Source organism: Plecotus auritus (assembly GCF_963455305.1).
Source record: "Plecotus auritus genome assembly, chromosome: 2".
In the NCBI taxonomy this organism is placed as follows: domain Eukaryota; kingdom Metazoa; phylum Chordata; class Mammalia; order Chiroptera; family Vespertilionidae; genus Plecotus; species Plecotus auritus.
Genome location: NC_137771.1, coordinates 57,990,556 through 58,010,342, shown reverse-complemented (window position 1 = coordinate 58,010,342; position 19,787 = coordinate 57,990,556). Strand labels below are relative to the sequence as shown.

Genomic DNA, 19,787 nt, shown 5'->3' with positions numbered 1-19,787 from the left:
GTTCACTTATTTTCATTCAAATTATAAGGCAGATAATTAAAATTAAACTACTTAAAGGCCATGTGCTATTCTTTTAATGTCAATTGGGATATTGTTTTAAATTGATATAGATTAATCTCAGCTATCATATTATAACTTCTGACAGTCACTTCAAAAATGTCACTTTTGAAGGAATAAATGAAACTGTGAAGCTGTTTGAAAATACTGATCAATATTTCAATACTATTTCATCAGTTTTATGTAAGTGTGAAAAATGTTGTCCAGCTATAAATTTGTCATCAGAGTTTCTGATATATTAAATTTCTCTTAGAAATGAAAGGTGTGAGCCTTACTAGTCATTAAGTATTCTAAAATAAAAAGAGGTACCAGTTTTCACCAAATGTCTAAACATTTAAAAGGTGAGAAGAGCTGATGTTTGTGAGGACGCAGTGAGATGGACATGCTCATAAATTGCTGATGGGAATATAAGTTAATGCAGCCTTTCTTAAAAGTCGTTTGTTTGTGTGAATTTATAAATAATAATAGTAATTGTACCTCTAGGATTTTTTTCAGAAGAAGGGACTCGATTATGACAGAAAGATTTATGTTTAAAACCATTATGTTCATTACAGCATTTCTTAGGAAGCAGCATAATGTAATACATACAGTGTACTGGAATGGAATCCAAAATCACCATTTAGTGACTGCTTGGTTTGGGGCAAGTCTCTTAGTCTTTCTATTGCAAGTCATACATTGGAAATTTGATGATGGTAACGGTAACAATAATAACAACAATGAAGAGAGTGACAGCTTCATCTGGGTTAAATGCTGCTGGATATATCTAGTTAGGTTCTTTAGTTTTCCATAGAAGCTGTTCCAAATGTTTGTTACACTTCTGTCCTCTTTAACGCTCAGCTCAAGACAGCCTCCTAAGTCTGGAGAACAATTGAGGTCATTAGGCAAAAACACCTGTAATACACTTTCAATGTACCTTCAAACTTATTTGTATCTCTATGAGTCTTTATATTTTCTGTCCACCTCAAAGAAAGAAGTGTGTGAATTGTATCAGCGATAACCTTGCTTACATAGTCAGGAACCTTGTTCCATCAGTTATGCTTTTCTCTCTTGTCTTTATACTCTCCACTGCTGAAAAAAAAAGTCTTCCTCAACCCTGTTTCCCTTCCAGCTTCACTCTTTCCCCTTTCTCTCTTATTGATGTTTTAAAAATAGACTAGCTCAGTACCAGAAAAACAAACCAATTAAATGAGCAGAGGATATTGTAGATATTTCTCCAAAGAAGATATACAGATGGCCAATATGCACATGATAAGAAACTCAACTTTACTAATCAATAGGGAAATGCAAATCAGAATCACAATGAGACACCTCTTCACATCCATTAGGATGGCTGTTACCAAAACAACAAAACAGAAAATAGTAAGTGCTGCTGAGGATGTGAAGAAATTGGAACCCTTTGCAGTGGAAATGTAGAATGGTATAGCCACAATGGAAAACTGTGTGGTGGTTCCTCCAAAAATTAAAACAATTACTATATGATCCAGCACTTTTACTTCTGAGTACATACCCAAAAGAATTATAAGCAGGGATTTAAAAAGATATTTGTACCCCAATGTTTACAGCAGCATTATTCACAGTATATCAGTGGATAAATGGATAAACAGTGTGGTAAATACAGTCAGTATATTATTCACCCTTAAAAAGAAGGGATATGCTGACATGTGCTTGAATTTTAAGATGTTGTGCTAAGTCAAGTAAGCCAAATACAAAAGTATAAATATTATATGATTCCACTTAGATTAGTCAGATTCATAGACACAGCAAATCCTATCTAATAAAAGAGTAATATGCAGATTGACCATCACTCCAACACACAAGATGGCTACCCCCATGTGGTCAAAGATCCTGCCCCCATGTGGACACAAGATGGCCACCACAAGATGGCCAGCAGGGGAGGGCAGTTGGGAGGAACCAGGCCTGCAAGGGAGGGCAGTTGGGGGCGATCAAGCCTGCTGTGGAGGGCAGTTAGGGGTGACCCGGCCTGCAGAGGAAGGAAGTTGGGGGTGACTGGGTCTGCAGGGAAGGGCAGTTGGGGGGGACCCAGGCCTACAGGGGAGAGCAGTTGGGGGGTACCAGGCCTGCAGGGGAAGGTAGTTAGGGGTGACCAGGCCTGCAGGGGAGGGCAGTTAGGGGCAAACAGGCTGGCAGGGGAGCTGTTAGGCATCAATCAGGCCGGCAGGGGAGTGGTTAGGGGGTGATCAGACTGGCAGGCAGAAGCTGTTAGAGGCAATCAGGAAGGCAGGCAGGCGAGCAGTTGGGAGCCAGCAGTCCTGGATTGTGAGAGGGATGTCCGGCTGCCCGTTTAGGCCCGATCCCAGTGGGCAGCAGGACATCCCTCGAGGGGTCCCAGATTGGAGAGGATGCAGGCTGGGCTGAGGGACACCCCCCCCCCATGCATGAATTTCGTGCACCGGGCCTCTAGTAGAATATAATGATTATCAGGAGCTGAGGGAGGAGGGACTGGGGAGTTTTTGTCTAATGGGTGTAGTTTCAGTTTGGGATGATGACAAAGTTCTGGAGATGGATGGTGGTGATAGTTGCACAACAGTATGAATGTACTTAAAGGCACTGAACTGTGCACTTAAAAATGATCAATATGGTAAATTTTATGTTATGTATATTTTACCACAATAAAAAGAGTAAACTAGCTTTATTCATTTTACTCCCTTTTCCCCCTCAGTCTACTTTATTATAGTCTATATCCCAGCAACTGCTCTGTAACTATTCTTGCAAAGTTTACTAAAATTTCCCAATTTTCGTATCATTCAAATCTTTGACTTCTTTGTGGTATTGAACTCCATTAATCTCTCTAAAAACTCATTTTGTTGGTTTTTTTTTCTCTTTTTTTTGTTGTTTTGGACCACCACCATATACTGGTTTTATACCCATCTCTCTGATTTCTTCCTTTGAAAAACCTTTGCTGATCTCCTCCTAGACCTATCTTTATGATTCTGTCTCTTGTATAAATTCCTACTGAACATGCACTTCCTACTGTTATATCTACCATAACTAGAGGCCAGGTGCATGAAATTCATGCACAGGGGGGTGTCCCTCAGCCCGGCCTGCACCCTCTCCAATCCGGGACCCCTTGGGGGAGGTCCAACTGCCACTAAAGAGGCAGTCGGACATCCCTCTCACAATCCAGGACCGCTGGCTCCTAACCGTTTATCTGCCTTCCTGCCTGATCACCCCTAATCTCTCTGCCTGCCTGCTTGATCATCCCTAACTCCTCTTCCTTCCTGTCTGATGCCCCTAACCTCTCTGCCTGCCTGCCTGATCGCCCCTACCACTCTGCCTGCCTGCCTGATCGCCCCTAACTGCCCTCCCCTGCTGGCCTGATTGCCCCTAACCACTCTTCATGCCTGCCTGATCGCCCCTAACCACTCTGCCTGCCTGCCTAATTGCCCCTAACCACTCTGCATGCCTGCCTGATGCCCCTAACTACTCCCCTGCCTGCCTGATTGCCCCTATCCACCTCTGCCTGCCTGATCACCCCTAAATTCCTCTGCCTGCTTGCCTGATCACCCCTAAATTCCTCTGCCTGCCGGCCTGATCACCCCTAATTGCCCTCCCCTGCTGGCCTGATTGCCCCTAACTGCCCTTCCCTGCCAGCCTGATTGCCCCCTAACCGCCTCTGCCTCGGCCCCCACCACAGTGGCTTTGTCCGGAAGATGTCCGGTCTAATTAGCATATTACCCTTTTATTAGTATAGAAGGGGTATAGATAGTTTTCAGTTTCACTTACATACTGGTGGCCCCCAAATATTCTCATCTCCTTCTTGGGTTGCAAAACAACATTTAATTGCCTGTAAGATAGCTCCACTTGGGTCTTTAACACATTGTCTAAAGCAGAATTTAACCCTTTCCTAATGGTTCTCTTAAGTTTTAAGAGAACCTTTATTCTTTTCATCCCTTCCTTTCTCTCTCTCACAATATCTATCTATATAAAACCCTAATATGCAAGTCGACCGAACAGCGGAACACCTTAGGAAGGACCAGTCGGTGGGGGTGGGGGTGGGGCCGGGGCTGGTGAGCAGGTGGTGCTAGGCCAGCCAGCCAAGGCGGGTGCCAGCCCAATTGCCCATCTGGTCTCCCCACAGATCAGCCCTGATTGCTGGCCAGGCCTAGGGACCCTACCCTATATATTGGGAACAGTCTCTTAGATTTAAAAATTAAAACCTGGCAAGGCTACTCTAACACTGAAAAAACAGGATGATGCAGCAATGACATGCATGGACTCTGGCTTGCACATTTTGTGGTCAGCCCTGATTTTGACACTTATAACTGTGTGACAAAGCCAATTACTTAACTTCTCTCTGCTTTAGTATTCCCCACCATAAGATGGGGAAAATGGTATTACTGCCTCAGAAAGATCATGTTATGTATTACTTTTTATAATCAGGGCAAAAAAATGTAGCTGCCCATACAATAGCAAGATGACTTTCATCTGTATGAAAAGTATGGTCACTGGCGCATGCAGCCTCCCGGATTGTGAGAAGGATGTCCGATTGCCAGTTTAGGCCTGTAAACTGGCAGTCGGACATCCCCTGAGGGGTCCCGGATTGCAAGAGGGTGCAGGGCAGGCTGAGGGGCCCCCCTCTCCCATGCATGAATTTCGTGGCACTGGGCCTCTAGTTAATATATAATTGGTTTTTAATTCCTTTTTATTCTGTTTCTTAAATGTTTCTGAAATTCATCTACTCCTTTTTATATTTATTGTGTACCTATAAACAGGTACAAACATCATATTTCACAGTTAAACATAATCATCATGAGAAATAATTAGTACCATTGAAAAATTATCACTCCTATACTTGGATAAATTGAGATTCAGAAGGGTTTAAGTAACTTGCCTAAAATCTTCTATCTTGTAAGTGGCAAAGCCAGAATTTGGATGTAGGTCTGAGTTCATAGCCGTTTCTCCTATGAGCATTGTAACAGTTTTTATGAAGAAACTGGTCCCCAGGAAATTTGATGAATAAGGTGTCAACAGATATAATACATGTTATGGTTAATTGAAACCATATTTTGGAAGAACTAAATATCAACAGAGCTAGCTCAGTATTCAACACATGAGTATCCATTTATTTAGAATCTGTCATAAAGAGAGTCACCCTCTTTATAATTCTATTCTTGATTTCCTTCTCCACCCCAACTCTTTGGCTCTCCAATGAGAGTTTGAGACAAGGTAGAGATCTGAAGGGATATGGCACAAAAAGGGATAGGAGAGAGTGCCAAAGGTTAGCTTTGCTTATTTAAAAATTTACCAATAGTTGTTCATTTGAATTGAAACCAAAATGTGGTGTGTTTGAGCCCGAGTTCATTGTCTCGCAAAACTGAAGAATAGATTCGCGGACAAAAATGGTTAGTGGAAGTAAAGTTTATTAAGAGAAGCCAGTCCTAGAAAAGGTATAGTGAGGGTTTCAGGAGCAGGCCAGTGTCCAGAGCTTCCTTTCCATGGAAGTTAAAGTCTATTGGCCCACGTGTAGAGTCCCACATGGCCATAAGCCACGTGGGCACAGGGGATGTGCTTCCCCACCACAGGAACATCAGGAACCCATTGTGTGCCAGAGAAAAGAGAGGAAACATGTGCTTTTTAATCTAGGGGTAGATACATGCCTTGCTAGCTCCTGATTGGTCCTTTCAAAGAATTCTGTCTTAATAACGTTCTTGGGATTGATTATACGTCTTAATAATTGTCTTATGACTGGTTATCTGCAAGTTGCCTGTCTTAGCAACACTCATACATTTTAAAGCTCATGTCTCCCTTACGCACTCTTCCTTCCCCACCCAGTTGGGGTGCCTTAGTAACTCCAATTAGTTGGGTTCCTGGCTCTACTTCCTTTCCTCCCTCCCCCGTGGTCCCGATTCCTAACTACCTAGCTTCCTTCTCCTCAGAATCAAGAGAAGACTTGTTTATATGTGGTCATCTAATCTGAGGATCCATATTTAGTTCAGATAGTTCAGCAACATTAAGGATTTATAGGCCCTTGTGAATTATTCTGATAATCTAACAATATAACTTTATTTTAAAAATACCTTTTCTGATTTCCATAAAACTGGTGATAAACAGCACATTTGGAATACAGCTCATTCACTGTTTGCCTGTACTAATTCTTTGTCGGTTCTCCACCACTGAGGGCAGCCAAATAGATTGTGATTTGTACAAAGTTGTAAGAAAAATGAGTGTCAAAGAGCCCTGATAATCTCTAATTTGTATGAGTGGACTTGAGGATTAGCTACATGTGACTAAAGTAAACAATCAGTAATTAAAAACAACTAGATAAATACACATTCCTTTCACAAGTCAGAGTAATTTAGAGTTCATTACATTTAGAAAGAAAATATCCCTAATGAATATTAGACATTTGACCTGTGGTTTTGCTTTGAATATTAAGATCTTGGTAGTAATTAGCTTTACTTCCTTTGCATTACAACTTCATCATCTTAGTTACTAAGACAAAAAAGGCTTTCAGAAAAGTTTTTGAAATGTCATTGAAAATACATTATAAATTTTTTAAAAATATATATATATTATATAAATAGTAAAGACTTGTTAATATAATTTACTGGAGGCCCAGTGCAAGAAATTTGTGCACTGGAGGCAGGGGGGCATCCCTCAGCCCAGCCTGCCCCCTCTCACAGTCTGGGAGCCCTCAGGGGATGTCCTACTGTCCTACCTTTGGCCGGGGAGCAGGCCTAAGCCACAGTCTGACCTCCCTCTGCAGGAGGCAACCTGGCTGATCATGGGAAGACGCTGCCCCCATCACCCCGCTGCTGCTGCCACTGCCAGCCGCTGCAGCCGCCAAGGTGTTTTCATCAACACGGACTCCAGTCCCTTCACCATGAAAAAATGACAACTTTCTTTAGGCATTTTCAAGATGTCCCTCCCTCTCTCCCTCCCTCCCTCCCTCCCTTTCCTTATTTATTTATTTGTTTATTTATTTATTTATTTTTTTCCTCACCTGAGGATATTTTTCCACTGACTTTTAGAGAGCATGGAAGAGAGAAGCAAAGACAGAGAGAAACATCAATGTGAGAGAGACACTTTGATTGGTTGCCTCCTGCATGAGCCCTGACCTGGGCCCCGGCCAGGGAGGAGCCTGAAACCTAGGTACATGCCCTTGACCAGTATCGAACCCAGACCCTGCGGTCAGCAGGCCGAGGCTCCATCCACTGAGCCAAACCAGCTAGGGTAGTATATGACATTTCTTAGACCCTCCAGCAGCGGACCTTCGTTTTTTCCTCCAGGAGTGAGGTGGAAAAACCCTAGATCACCTTCTTGGATTCTTATTAGGCAACTTACCAAGAACACTGCGAATGGTGTACCAGGGCTTAGCCAGTGAGCGGTCAGAAAAGGTGTTTCCTCTGCAGCTCACGTGCAGAGGCGGGACTGCCGGCGAGGGCCTGCCCTCGGCCTAGGTGGCTGCAAGAAGTTCCTCTCCCCTCTCCCCTCTCTCCTCTCCCCTCTCCCCTCTTCCCTCCTGGCCTGCGCTCAGCCGTGGCAGCTGTGGATGGGATAGGCCTGCCCTCTCCTCTCCGGGTCTGTGCTCAGCCACGGCAGCTTGGGCAGGCCCCCCTGTCTCTGTCTCTGTCTCTGCTCCGGGCCTCACCTGTGCACACAGCCTCCTCCTGACCGGTTGTGACTGTTACGGTGTCCCGGCTAATTTGCATATTACCTCTATATCTATCTATATAGATAGATAGATAATGAATTTTCATGTCATTAACAGATACGATGATAAAATCATGATGGCAGTTATAAATTGACTTTTGGTCTTTTAAAATTCATTGTAATTTTATAAATGTGCCCAATATAAAGGACATTTTCATTTTCTATATTCCATTATATCAAAACTAGAGGTCCAGTGCACGAAATTTGTGCACTGGGGGGTTGTCCCTCAGCCCAGCCTGCACCCTCTCCAATCTGGGACCCCTTGGGGGGGGGGTGTCCAACTGCCAGATGAGGCCCGATCAACCGGCAGTGGGACATCCCTCTCACAATCTGGAACTGCTGGCTCCCAACCGCTCGCCTGCCTGCCAGCCTGATCACCTCTTAACCCCTACCCTGCCAACCTGATTGATGCCTAATTGCTCCCCTGCTGGCCCAATTGCCCCTAACTACCCTCCCCTGCCAGCCAGATCGCCCCCAACTGTCCTTCCCTGCTGGCCCGGTAACTCCAACTGCCCTCCCCTGCCGGCCTGGTTGCCCCCAACTGCCCTCCCCTGCCAGCCCGGTTGCCCCCAACTGCCCTCCCCTGCAGGCCTGGTCGCCCCAACTCTTTACTATTTTTAAAAACATATTTAGTTAATATCTTAATTAGTTATTCTCCCCAAGGAATCCAAGGAATAAGTATCGAATGCAATAAATACTTTTGTTACAAACTTTCTATTTCTGCATAGCAAACAAATTTAGTGATTTTAAAGCATTTATTATCTCACAGTTTTCATGGCTGAGGAGTCTGGACACAGCTTAGTTTAGCCCTATGCTTACCGCCTAACAAGGCTTCAGTCTAGGTGTCAACCAGATTGCAGTCTCATCTGCGGCGCAGCGTCCTTGAGCAAGCTTATTGGTTATTAGCAGGATTCAGTTACTCATGGTTGTAGGACTGACTGAGGCCCTCAGCTCCTGCAGACTGCTTGCCATTTCTTCCTGAGGTCCACTTCACAACAACAGAGCATTTTGTCTGCTCCTAGTGTATCTGTCTCTCTGATTTCTGTCTCTCATATTGAGACCTTCCTCTAAAGGGCTCACCTGATTAAGTCAGCTCCTGCCCCCAGGATAATTTCCCTTTTGATTAACTAAAAGCCAGCTGATTAGGGACCTTCATTACATCTTCAGGATCCATTCATCTTTGCTCTATTATATAGCCTAATCACAGGAGATTTCCCATCATAGTCACAAGTCCTATCCATACTCAAGAGGAAGGGGTTTTTAGGATGTCTTTGATTTATATCATTAACATAACTTGAAGATTACAAATTATATTTTATAGAAAGGATGTAGTTTAGATACACTAACATATTATCACTGATTAAACAATTAAAAACAGTTATTTTCTAAGTTAATTATAATTGTGACCTTAGATTATTTTTCTTTATTTAAAATACAGTCTAACTGAACTGATATGCTTATTATATTTTAAGAAAAGCACCCATTGAAACCTTGAAAATTTTTATTTGCTTGCCAATAAATATATACAATTATGAAAATCCTAGTTTTCTCTTTTTACATAAAGTTAATACTTAGATCTGTGCTCTGTTAACTATTTTCAAGTTCTGTGGTAATGATCTCCTAGCAACGTGAAAGAAGAGACTGCATACCATCCCCAAGTGGCAGTGCAGTGTTGCTTAGCTACCTATCTAATTTGAGGTATTAGGCATTTATATAATAGGTGGCCCTTGAGCCTTTAAGTGTTTGCTCATGACACATTGCAGTGTTTAAGTATGGTTTTCACCTTTGTATTATCACTGTTATTGTGAAAGGTTAAAAAAAAAAGTGTACTTAATAGCAGTCAGTAGAGAACCTTAACTACATACAGTCATTTTATGAGAAGCTCTAATAAGGACACAAATGAAATTATAAACTATACTTAAATATGAGCTTGTTACTGGTGAAAATGAAGTCCTTTTACGGAGTTGTAAGGAAAGCATTCTGGGAGACCTATGTATGGGAGGGTAAGAGGCAGTGGTCCTGGGTTCAGCTCTGGTGTCTCATCTCTGTCCGTCCTGCCATGGAAAAAGTTCAACTTTGTCTTCATCAGGCCCAGAAATAGGGCCAGTGTCCAGACATTTTGTGCTATTGGTTCAGTCCATGTCTCCGTCCTCATCTAGTTAACTCAGTCTGTGTTCCTGGCTGCACTAAGCGAGAGCACTCTTCATTAAGCTGGGATTCTATTATCTTGGGTTTGGGAAGGACTAGGCTCTCCTTCAAACCAATCAACTTCCCAATCTTTTGTGGGCTTGTGTTAGATCCTCCTCCTAATCAATCCATTTCCTCGATCTTCCAGGGTCCTGTGTCCCTTATCCAATCGGATCCTTTTCCCAGGCTAGACAGGCCTTTATGGTCATCATCTTGACTCCTAATGCCCATGCCTCCTAGTAGAAGCACCTCCCCTTGGACCATCTTGGCTTCAACACGGCATGTGCCAGCAGAATTTCCCTTTATTGTTCTGTCCCTCCCCTAGTAATCTTCAGGGAATGGACAGGTGGTTCCCTGGGGAGTGTGTGAAACTGTAGCTTCCTAGTGAAGCAGGCCCAGTATTGGATTCAGCTTCCCAGTTTATTAGGGTTCTTAATGTCTGATTCCTTTTGCTCCCTTACTTTACTATCTAGCTACCTATGCTAATTACTATGAAAAAGCAATAGTAATTATAACAATCTGTCATTTGATTGTAAGTAAAATCATAGAATGTCTAAAATATTACCTATAGTTGTAATAGCAGTATTGTTATACTTCAAGGATATTCTTAAGTACATACTGAAAAAGCACTTTATTTTGTTGCTGTCATGCTATTGACATTACTTTTTCTTAAAGCAGTATATCAAATACTAAACAGTATTATTGTAGTACATCTCCTAATTTGGAAAAAGTGAATATATGAAGATTTTTCTAGGTGGACTCTTTAATACAAGTTTTTCCTGTAAATTCCTCTCCCCCACCAAAATGGTTAAAGACATACATATCCATTGTAGAAAACATACTTTCAAAAGTATAGATATATGGAGAGAAGAGATTAAAACTACCTCTAATCCTACTTCCCCAAGAGGAACACTATTAAAACTTTAGTATATTTTCTTCCTTGAATATTGTTATAGAAATAAAGATCATATTTTACACTCAGTTTGCATCTTGCTTTTATTTTATTATCACAATATCAACATCTTTTCAAGTCATTAAAATTGTTTGAAAACATTTTTATGGCTAATTATTGTATTACTTCTCATTTTATTTATATAGATTATTTCCTGGTTTTTTATTATATAAATAACACTGAGAAGAAAATCTTTTTGTTAAATTTTTGTCACCATTTCTGAGTTTCTTAATATAGATCCTAGCTAGGAGTATAATAGATCCCACAAGTGAATAGATAAAAAACATTTTAAAGACCTCTGAACATGTTAATAGATTACTTTCCTGAAAATTAGACCATCCTTAATAACATTTACTAGTTTAATTTTAAAAAGAGAGAGAAATAATTAATATATCATTTTAAATTTGTTTTTGTGATCAAGAAAATTGAATTTTCTCTAATATTAATTAGCCACTCATAATTATTCCTTTCTCAAAAATGTTCTTTTCTTTTCCTTTATTGATAAATCTTTGTATATTTTCTTACTAATTTTTGGGAGATCTTCATGTACTGAATTCAACCCCCTTTCTGTCATATTATCCTATTTATTTGCCTTTTCATTTGACTTACACATTTTGCAAAATGTAGATCTTTTCAAAAGTTTTTTATAAAAATATTTTCACCTTTTCTTCCTTGTTTTTATTCATTGTCTTTAAACTTATAACTTCCTTTACTGTGCATATTCTCCTACATTTTATATCTTCACCCCATTTACCTGTGGTTAGTCGCTGGCTCAAGTGCTCAGAGGCTTCTCATTGTCTCAAATCCCAACACACAGCTGGATATTCACAGAATGACTCTCCATGGCCCAAACTTGCTACTTCTTTCAACAGGGCTTCCTAAGTGCCAGGGTCTTGGCTTTTGCAGTGAACAAAGAAGATGCCAATCTCCCCCTCGTGAAGCTTTTATCACCTTCCTGCACCAGCGTAGGCTGGGGCGTCACCCTTTCCCCAATGCCTGGCTTTCTCATTACCATGACTTTGCTCCATGTGCCACTGCCTGGGTGTGATCCCCTCCTCTTCACCAACCCAATTACGATACCTCGTTCAAGGGCCAGCTCTCCCAAGTAGTCCTTCCTGAGTAGCCACCCACCTTACAGTCCCCCCAGCTTGCTGGCCCTTGAACTCCTATTCTTCTCTCCACATGAGCTCCTTTGTAACTGCTCTCCACCTTTGTGATTAACATAGCCCCATTATGATGTGTCCATAGGTGCCACTTTACAAAAGTAATTAAAAAAATTTCCTCCATCTAATATTTTTTCATCTAATTCTAAGTTATGTAAAGTGTATTTTGGTTTATAGTGTTGGGTTAGAAACAAAACTGATTTTTTTTTTCAAATGTTAATCCTTTGTTAGAATACCAGTAAGAATATTCCCTTGCCTATTGACTTGTAATAGTTTTTATTGTATACTAAATTCTTGGATACTGGGCTGATTGCCTACTTTCTATTCTGTTTCGTTGATGTATTTTGCATCAGAACAACATTATAGATTAGCTTTATCAGATTCTTTTTTATATTCAGGACTGTTTACCCCTCTCTATAGAGTAATATAAATTGTTTGCCTTACATCTCATGCTATGGGTATTCCTACTTATTTAATGTTTCTTATTGCTATTGCGACTGTAATTTTTTCTATTCTATTTTCTGACTTGTTTTTACTGGCATATTGGAAGGGTATTTTTTAATATATTTATTTTAAATCTGAGCTCTTTAATATCAATAATTATAAGTTTATTTTATAGAGTTGGTTGATAACTAATCAAACTATGCAAATAATGAAAATTTACTTTTCCTTCCTAAATGTTATATCTGAATTGGCCAGAAATTCCAGAGCCATATTAATAATGTTAATAGTGGGTATTCTTATCACAGAAAAAAATGTCATGGTTAAGGAAAAATCAACTTTTTATTAAAAATAAAATCACAGTTAAAAACAAGTCATTGTTAATTATCCTAGATTAGATGAATTGCTTTGCAAATTTACCATGGGAAAGGTGCATCAAGATCCTGGGAGATGTTCATTTCTCCAGAAGGGGGCAACATCTTATTAATATAAATGGCTAACTTCAAATGGAAAGGAACCAGACCTCAGGCCTAGATTGCAGTTGGGAGGAGGAAGGATAGAGGGAAGCTAGGGGAGTTAGTCTCTATCTACCCCCACTTCATTTCCTTGAGAGCGATTTCGGGCATGGTGACAAGTGGAATCGGTCTGTTTCCAGGAAGACTATGGGCAAGAGCCAGAAGTAAGCATCCCTGCAGTTCCTTTAAAGTGAGGGGGTTGGATGGGAAAGAAGTTTGTGAAATTCACCTCCAGGAGATAGTACAGCAGTATTTTTCCTGGACAGCTTTATCAAAGGCTGGCTGTAAACACTGTTAGGATGCGACAGGTGGTTGTAGAAGTTCTTACTTTGTGAAATTTAGCTCAGATGAGTATTTCTTACTCTAGAAGGGTCAGAGGGGATTATCTTGACAGACCTCCCCCGAACTGAACAAAGTTCATGGTGGACAAGGGGTCGATTAGCTGCCCCTCACACTCTTCTTATTTATACCATTGTTGCAGAAACCTGGGGTTACAAGTATGCAACTTTATTTTCTTATGAAAATAAAATTTCAGGGTTTTTCCTTCCACATTGTCATCTCAGTGGATATATTCCATAGCTTTCAATGCATACAAATCACTTCAAAACTTGGTGGCTTTAAACATCAATGATTTATTTAGCTCATAATTCTACAGGTTGGCAATTTAGTCTGAGTTCTGGCAGTTCTGTTCTCAGCTCATGAGCACATATTCTGACCTCATGAGTCTGTGGTGAACCCTGGGTTGGTTGGGTGGTTCTGTTCCTGGGAGTTGGCTGGTTGTTGGCTGGGGGACCTGAATTCTTCTTCACCTGGCACCTTTTCCTCCAGAAATCTGGCTTAGATTCTGTTGTCCTGGTGGTAGCAGAGGTCTGAGAGTGAGCAGAAGGAAGCCAAGCCTCTTGAGGCTAGATTTGGAACTAGGATACTGTTGCTTGTGTGTGTTCTGTTGGCCAAGAGAAGTCACAAGGTCAGCTGCTTCAAGGAGTAAGAATATAGATAGATTACACATTTAAAAATATATATATATATGTATATTGTTATTGATTTCAGAGATGAAAGGGGAGGGATAGATAGATAGAAACATCAATGATGAGAATCATCGATCAGCTGCCTTCTGCCTGCCCCCCAACTGGGGATTGTGCTCACAACCCAGGCATGTGCCCTGACAGGGAAATTGAACCATGACCTCTTGGTTCATAGGTTGACGATGCTCAACCACAGAGCCACGCCGGATGGGTGATAGATTCCATCTCTTGATGAGAGCTGCTATAAAGCAACATATTGCAAAGGCTAGACCCAGGGAAGTATGGAGAATTGGGGTTATTTTATTTTTTTTTTTTTTTGCCACAGTCTATCACAATTACGTGAAAGAAGGACTCAATGATGTCCTTAGGACACTATCTTTTTCATCAATGTAGATTTTAATTTGCTGTTACAAAATTATGTTACCCAGCTCTCTTTGTATCTAGCCTGTTGTCCTTGTATCTTGTTTTATTTTTCTCTCTGTAACATTAAGAAAAATATGTTTTGTTTCCTTGTGCATCTTCCTCTCCCCCTTTTTCTTTTTCTTTCCTTGTGCATCTTTATTCAAGTCCATCTCAGCTAAAATTTTTCTAAAATTATCTTTTGCTTCCTTATTAAATCTTATTCAGAGATATGTTCTCTCCATCTTTAGAATATTTCTTTCTCTGTGTGGGGGTATTTTTACTCCTGAACCTCACCCCCCCTTTTTTTTCCCCTTAGAGCATTGTTGGTGTTTGCCAACAGAACAGGTGGATATCTCTCACTGACTACTTAGGTTTGAACAGCCTTCTCAGATCTGCATCTGGAAACTAGGTGGTTACATATTTCCCAGTGATTGGCATGCAGGCATCAATGTGGTTTTGCTTGGCTAAACTAGGATCATCTGCTACCATGCCCCATATGCCTGGTTTGGGGGCACTTTAAAGAGATGAAGTATATGAAAAAAAAAAACCACAAAACAAAACACCACATTTCTTAACGTGCACTACTAAAAGTGAAGAGGTTAAGTATCCTGGTTATATAATGGAAAACCAAACCATAAGATGTGGATTCTTCTAAGAGATTTATGAACCTTTCTTGGATGGAGTTTACATGATAACTGAAGCAAAATTCAGATTACAGTTTCTCTCTAGTCTAAAATATGATTCTCATCATAACTATCCTTACAATCTTAGCTAGTAATTCATGAAGTAGAACTCATAAAGAGATCACAGTCACTCACAGACCTCCAATTTCAGGGCCACAGTGCAGCTGTTGAAAGACAACTAAATGAGGAAGACTGGTTTGCCTGTCCTTGTTGGGCAAGGAAACATACAAGACATTTGACTTAGTGTTGGGGCGTAGGGGATGAGAAGGGGATGTAAAATGGACTCAGCCAGAATTTGACCCCCGGAAGTTTACTGGGAGATAAGCAATAAAGTTAACTGTGATAATAGATAGAAGTAAAAGTAGAAGGAGCTACATATTAAAAGAAAAGCATATATCAACTGGAAAAATCTGGAGGAGTTGGCATTTAAGTTAGTGAGTTTTGAATAGGCACGGTGGAGTAAGGAGCATTCTACCTCAAGGTAGTAACATGGCCAAAGGCACAGGCCCCCAAACAAGTATTTGTTGAATGTCAGGATAAATGGATCAGGTAGCTTTCGTTTTCTACTGACTTAGTGTACTGTATGAGTATCTCCCATGCGCCAGGCACTGTGCAGGTAGGTGCTGGGAATATAACAAGATGACCCTCACAGAGCTATTGTCTAATAGGAGAGACAGATAAAACCAACCAACTAATGAACATGTAAATTCAAAGTGAGGACTTCAGGCTACTGAATAACTTTTCTGAATGGAGATGGTTGGGTAGGGTGGTCAGGGAAGGCCCCTTTGAGGGAACAAAATATCATTTGAAACTGATGTTGATAAGAGCCACATTGAGATATTTACCCGGTTTGAAGTCTTCACCATTGTTTCTATCTTAATACATTTAATTTGGCTAAATTACTCCCCCTTAAAACACAGCTTGTGAAATGTCTATTTTCTGTTAGTATTTGCTTTACCCTTTATTGAACTCTCTGCCTCTTGTTAAATTTACCATGTGATGTCATCCTTATTTTGCAGAAACCAAAGCTGAAAGATTGGCATCCTCCTGGGGGTTTTATTCTGGGATTGTGGGCACTCATCATCATGGTTTTCTTCAAAACTTACGGGATCAAGCACATGAAGTTCATTTTCTAGACGTGATGATGCATAAAGAGGACTGCATGGAAGACTATAATCTTGGATGGAAATTTATGTCGTATCTTTTTGAAGATACATTGCTCTTGTGTGTGAATTGGCAAAAAATATAAGGAAACTAAATTTGGTGCACTATTGTTTTTTAACTTAAAGGAAAATAATTGTTAATGCAAGTGTTAAATGGCACTAAATATATTTTAATGTTTTTCTTTGGTGTGTTATTAAAAAGATGGAACAAAGAGGTCAGAATATACTTATTGACCCATTTTGAAAAAAGAAAAAAGAATTTCCTGTTAGCCCCTTTTCATTTGGAAAAGAAAAAAAATGTGAGGACATTAAATTCTCACCAGCAGAGCTAATTTCTGACGTAGTTTTGTGTATGTTCTCCCAGTCTTTTTTCTATGTACTTATTTTTGGGGGTCTAAAATAGAGATTGTGTAGAACCATTTTGTAACCTCACTTTTCATTTTACAGTATATTACCAACCATTTGCCTCTCCTTGGAAGTTCTACAAGAACACATTGGGAACGGCTGCAGAGTACCCGTTTTATGAATGTACTGTATTTAACAGTGTTCTGTTGTTGGACCTCTTACCTTGTTCCCAAAACTGTTCTTTGGTTCATTCTTTAATGTGTGAATATTTTACTGTCAGTCACTAATGCAATTCTGTAGCTTTAATTATAAGTAAGTATGAAAAATTAGTTTCTTAATCTATGGTACTGACAGTCTTCAGGACCTATTTGCTGTCAGTTTATCTGGAAAACTTAAGACCTTTGGGAATTTTACATATTGACTGCTCAAGAGAAACAACCATTTTATACTTCTAAGCATTCATTCATTCTGTGGTCATCTAGAATTGACCACTTTCGCTTCAGTTTCCCTATTGAAAGAGAGGTTGTTTCATTCTGTTAAAGGTAAACTTTGCCCACTGGCCGGATCCGTAGTTTTCCTGAGACAGTCCCATAAAGTGGGTGGACTGTATGGAGGATTTACGCTTATAGCCCTGCCTTCACATCTGACTGGCTTATCACATAAGGCAGTAAGTAAATAGCCCCTTTTCTGGTCTCTGACAAGATCCAAGAGCCCATTATCTCCATTATTTACCTGCCAGCTTCATGCCTTCTAATAACTGGAAATAGTATTCAGAATATGCTTTGCTGTCCGCCCCAGATATTGCTTCTTCACATATAAGGGCGGGAAACCCTGAAAGCTGAATTCATGTCCCATGGAATACCTTTTCAGATTATATGTTTTATCCAAGAACTTATGTGTCAATCATTATTCATTGCAAGGTCTGTTGTATATGGTAGGTAACATTAAAAAGACAACTCTTTCTCCACAATAATTCCCTTCCTTAGGATTTGTTTTCCTTTTAGCACTCAGTTATTACCCTCTAATTATATGCAAAGTGGTCACACTTTTCACAAGCAGAGCATTGACTGTGTTTTCTCCCAGGTTAGAATAAGTGATATTGAAGCTTCCCGCCAGCTCTGGATCTTCATGTTAATTGGCCTTGGGTGCACTAGAAAGATGAAGAAGGGACAATTTTACCCGATTATGTGGAAAAGGATCCTTCTGTACATAGGATGGGTTGGGGGCGGGGGGAGACCTAAATTCTAATAGCCAATTATAGTAGTGCTAATAGACAAAGAAGTTTGGCCATTTCACCTTTGCACACACCAGGTCATGACCCGGTGGGGTGGGGCTACTTAGAGGAAATGTGACTGTTCTTGAATCAGAGTAATTCAGTTTGAATGTAATGAATCAAGCCCCAATGGCAAAGACTGCTGGAAAGTAAAAGGATTCCTCTTCAGAGATTGTGCTAGGTACCCTTCTTAGTTAAAACCAAACTGGGACAAAAAGTATTGGATGTGATACACAGGATTCGTTTTGCCCAGGCAGAGTTTCAAAGGGCAGGTGTATCTCTTTCTGTTTCATTATTGAATTTTCAGAATATAGTTAAAGTAACATGCTTAAAATATGTTAAGTATTTAGCTCATAACCATGATTTTTTTTTTGCATAAAGTATATTCTGCCTTCAATAATAAGTACCTTCTCTGCATATGGTAAGTGGGTAATATTGTAAGTGCAATTAAATGGCCCAGACTCTAAATGCTAACATAAAAGCACATCCTTAAATATATTCTATTGGAGTCACAAAGAGCTAAACAACCAAAATGTTTTTTTCTTTTTGTCTCTCTGTTGTGAGGATCAGATGAGATAATGTTGTGACTAATCACTTTGGAAACTATATGGTGGTGTTATTTTTCTCATTTTTGCTTAGGAAGGTGCTAAGGGGGAAGGTAATGGTGCCAGTGCCCCTTTTTCTGTGGCACTTATTTACCTTTCTAAGCTACTCAATGTTATTCTTCTCTCTTTGGTGTCCTTCATGGAGGAAAGGGAGGTAGAGAAATGGATCCCGGCAGGCACGACCTGACCTTTGTGGGGAGGGACGGGGAATATTGATGCCATTCTGCAAAGGCAGCCTGTGTGAGTAAAGGAAACAAAATGATGTGGATTCGCAAATTATGAAAGACATTCATTTGCAGTTTATGAAAGGTAAATGTAGTTTGGATGCAAAGCTGATTAAATTGGATCAAGAAAAATTCGAATTAAGTACATAAAATAATGCACACATTTATGGTTTCAATTTTTATATATCCTCGCTAGTTGAAAACGATGGTTCCCACAACAAGCATAACTCAGCTTGTTTCTGCTTACTGAGTGTTTTTTACAGTGGTCTATGTGGGTAACATTTCTTCCATTATGTATGTTGTATAGCACAGTCACAGTTACTGTGAGAATTATAATTTGAATTTTTGACTCGTGTTTCTGGAATCTTTACAACAAATGTTGCATTAACATACAACTTTTTTTCATTGATTTTACCAAAATTAAATCCATCTGTAACAGATACTGTTTTAACTTGTGAAAGAAATATTTTATAAACATCCCACAAGGTATGTCTATAATGAGATTGGTGTGCAATTCTACTGTATGGAATCAGCCTCATTACTTCATTGTCATGTCTCCTACCCCAGGGCATTTATCACAGAGGCAGTGTCTTCAGGACCTCATTGCTGCCGCCTGCCCTGCCTGCATGTGTACCTGCTGCATAAATAGAGTCTTTCAGTTCATGGACAGTACACCCTGGTCACCAGTCTCTTTTTCCTTTCAGTGCAAAACGTTCACTCTTTTGGAAATGTGCTTTGAAATATTTGGGTTAATTTAACTGTGTACACTTTTGAATAATGGGATCGATAATCGATGAAGGTGTGACTGAGAAACCAATCATTAAAAATTCATTTACTTCGAACACGGAAAGGTGGTCCCCATCATTCTTGTGTTCTGGGCCGCTTGCAGCCTCGGAGACTTCAGAGGATTCTGGGTTTGCCCGAGGAACACCCGGTCAGGCGCCTGCGCGTGTGGCTCGTGTGATATGACCCATGCTCTGAGGTCCTCTCCTGTGCTAGAGTTTCAGGGACAGCTGGCAGGAACCAGGTAGGACACCTAGGGGTCCGTAACTAAGGTCACACATGTAAAGCACGTCGT

The 19,787-nt window shown here is 40.3% G+C and overlaps 1 protein-coding gene across 1 annotated transcript in view; it reads left to right on the top strand.

Annotated features, from left to right (window-relative positions):
• The window catches only part of PIGK (phosphatidylinositol glycan anchor biosynthesis class K), a 116,912-nt gene extending 97,702 nt beyond the window's left edge, over positions 1-19,210 (top strand). Inside the window, exon 11 of the mRNA XM_080656546.1 lies at positions 16,119-19,210. Coding sequence (XP_080512672.1) covers positions 16,119-16,235 — 117 coding nt within the window. The 3' untranslated portion in view covers positions 16,236-19,210. The remainder of the gene's footprint in view (positions 1-16,118) is intronic.
• The last annotated feature ends 577 nt before the right edge of the window (positions 19,211-19,787 follow it).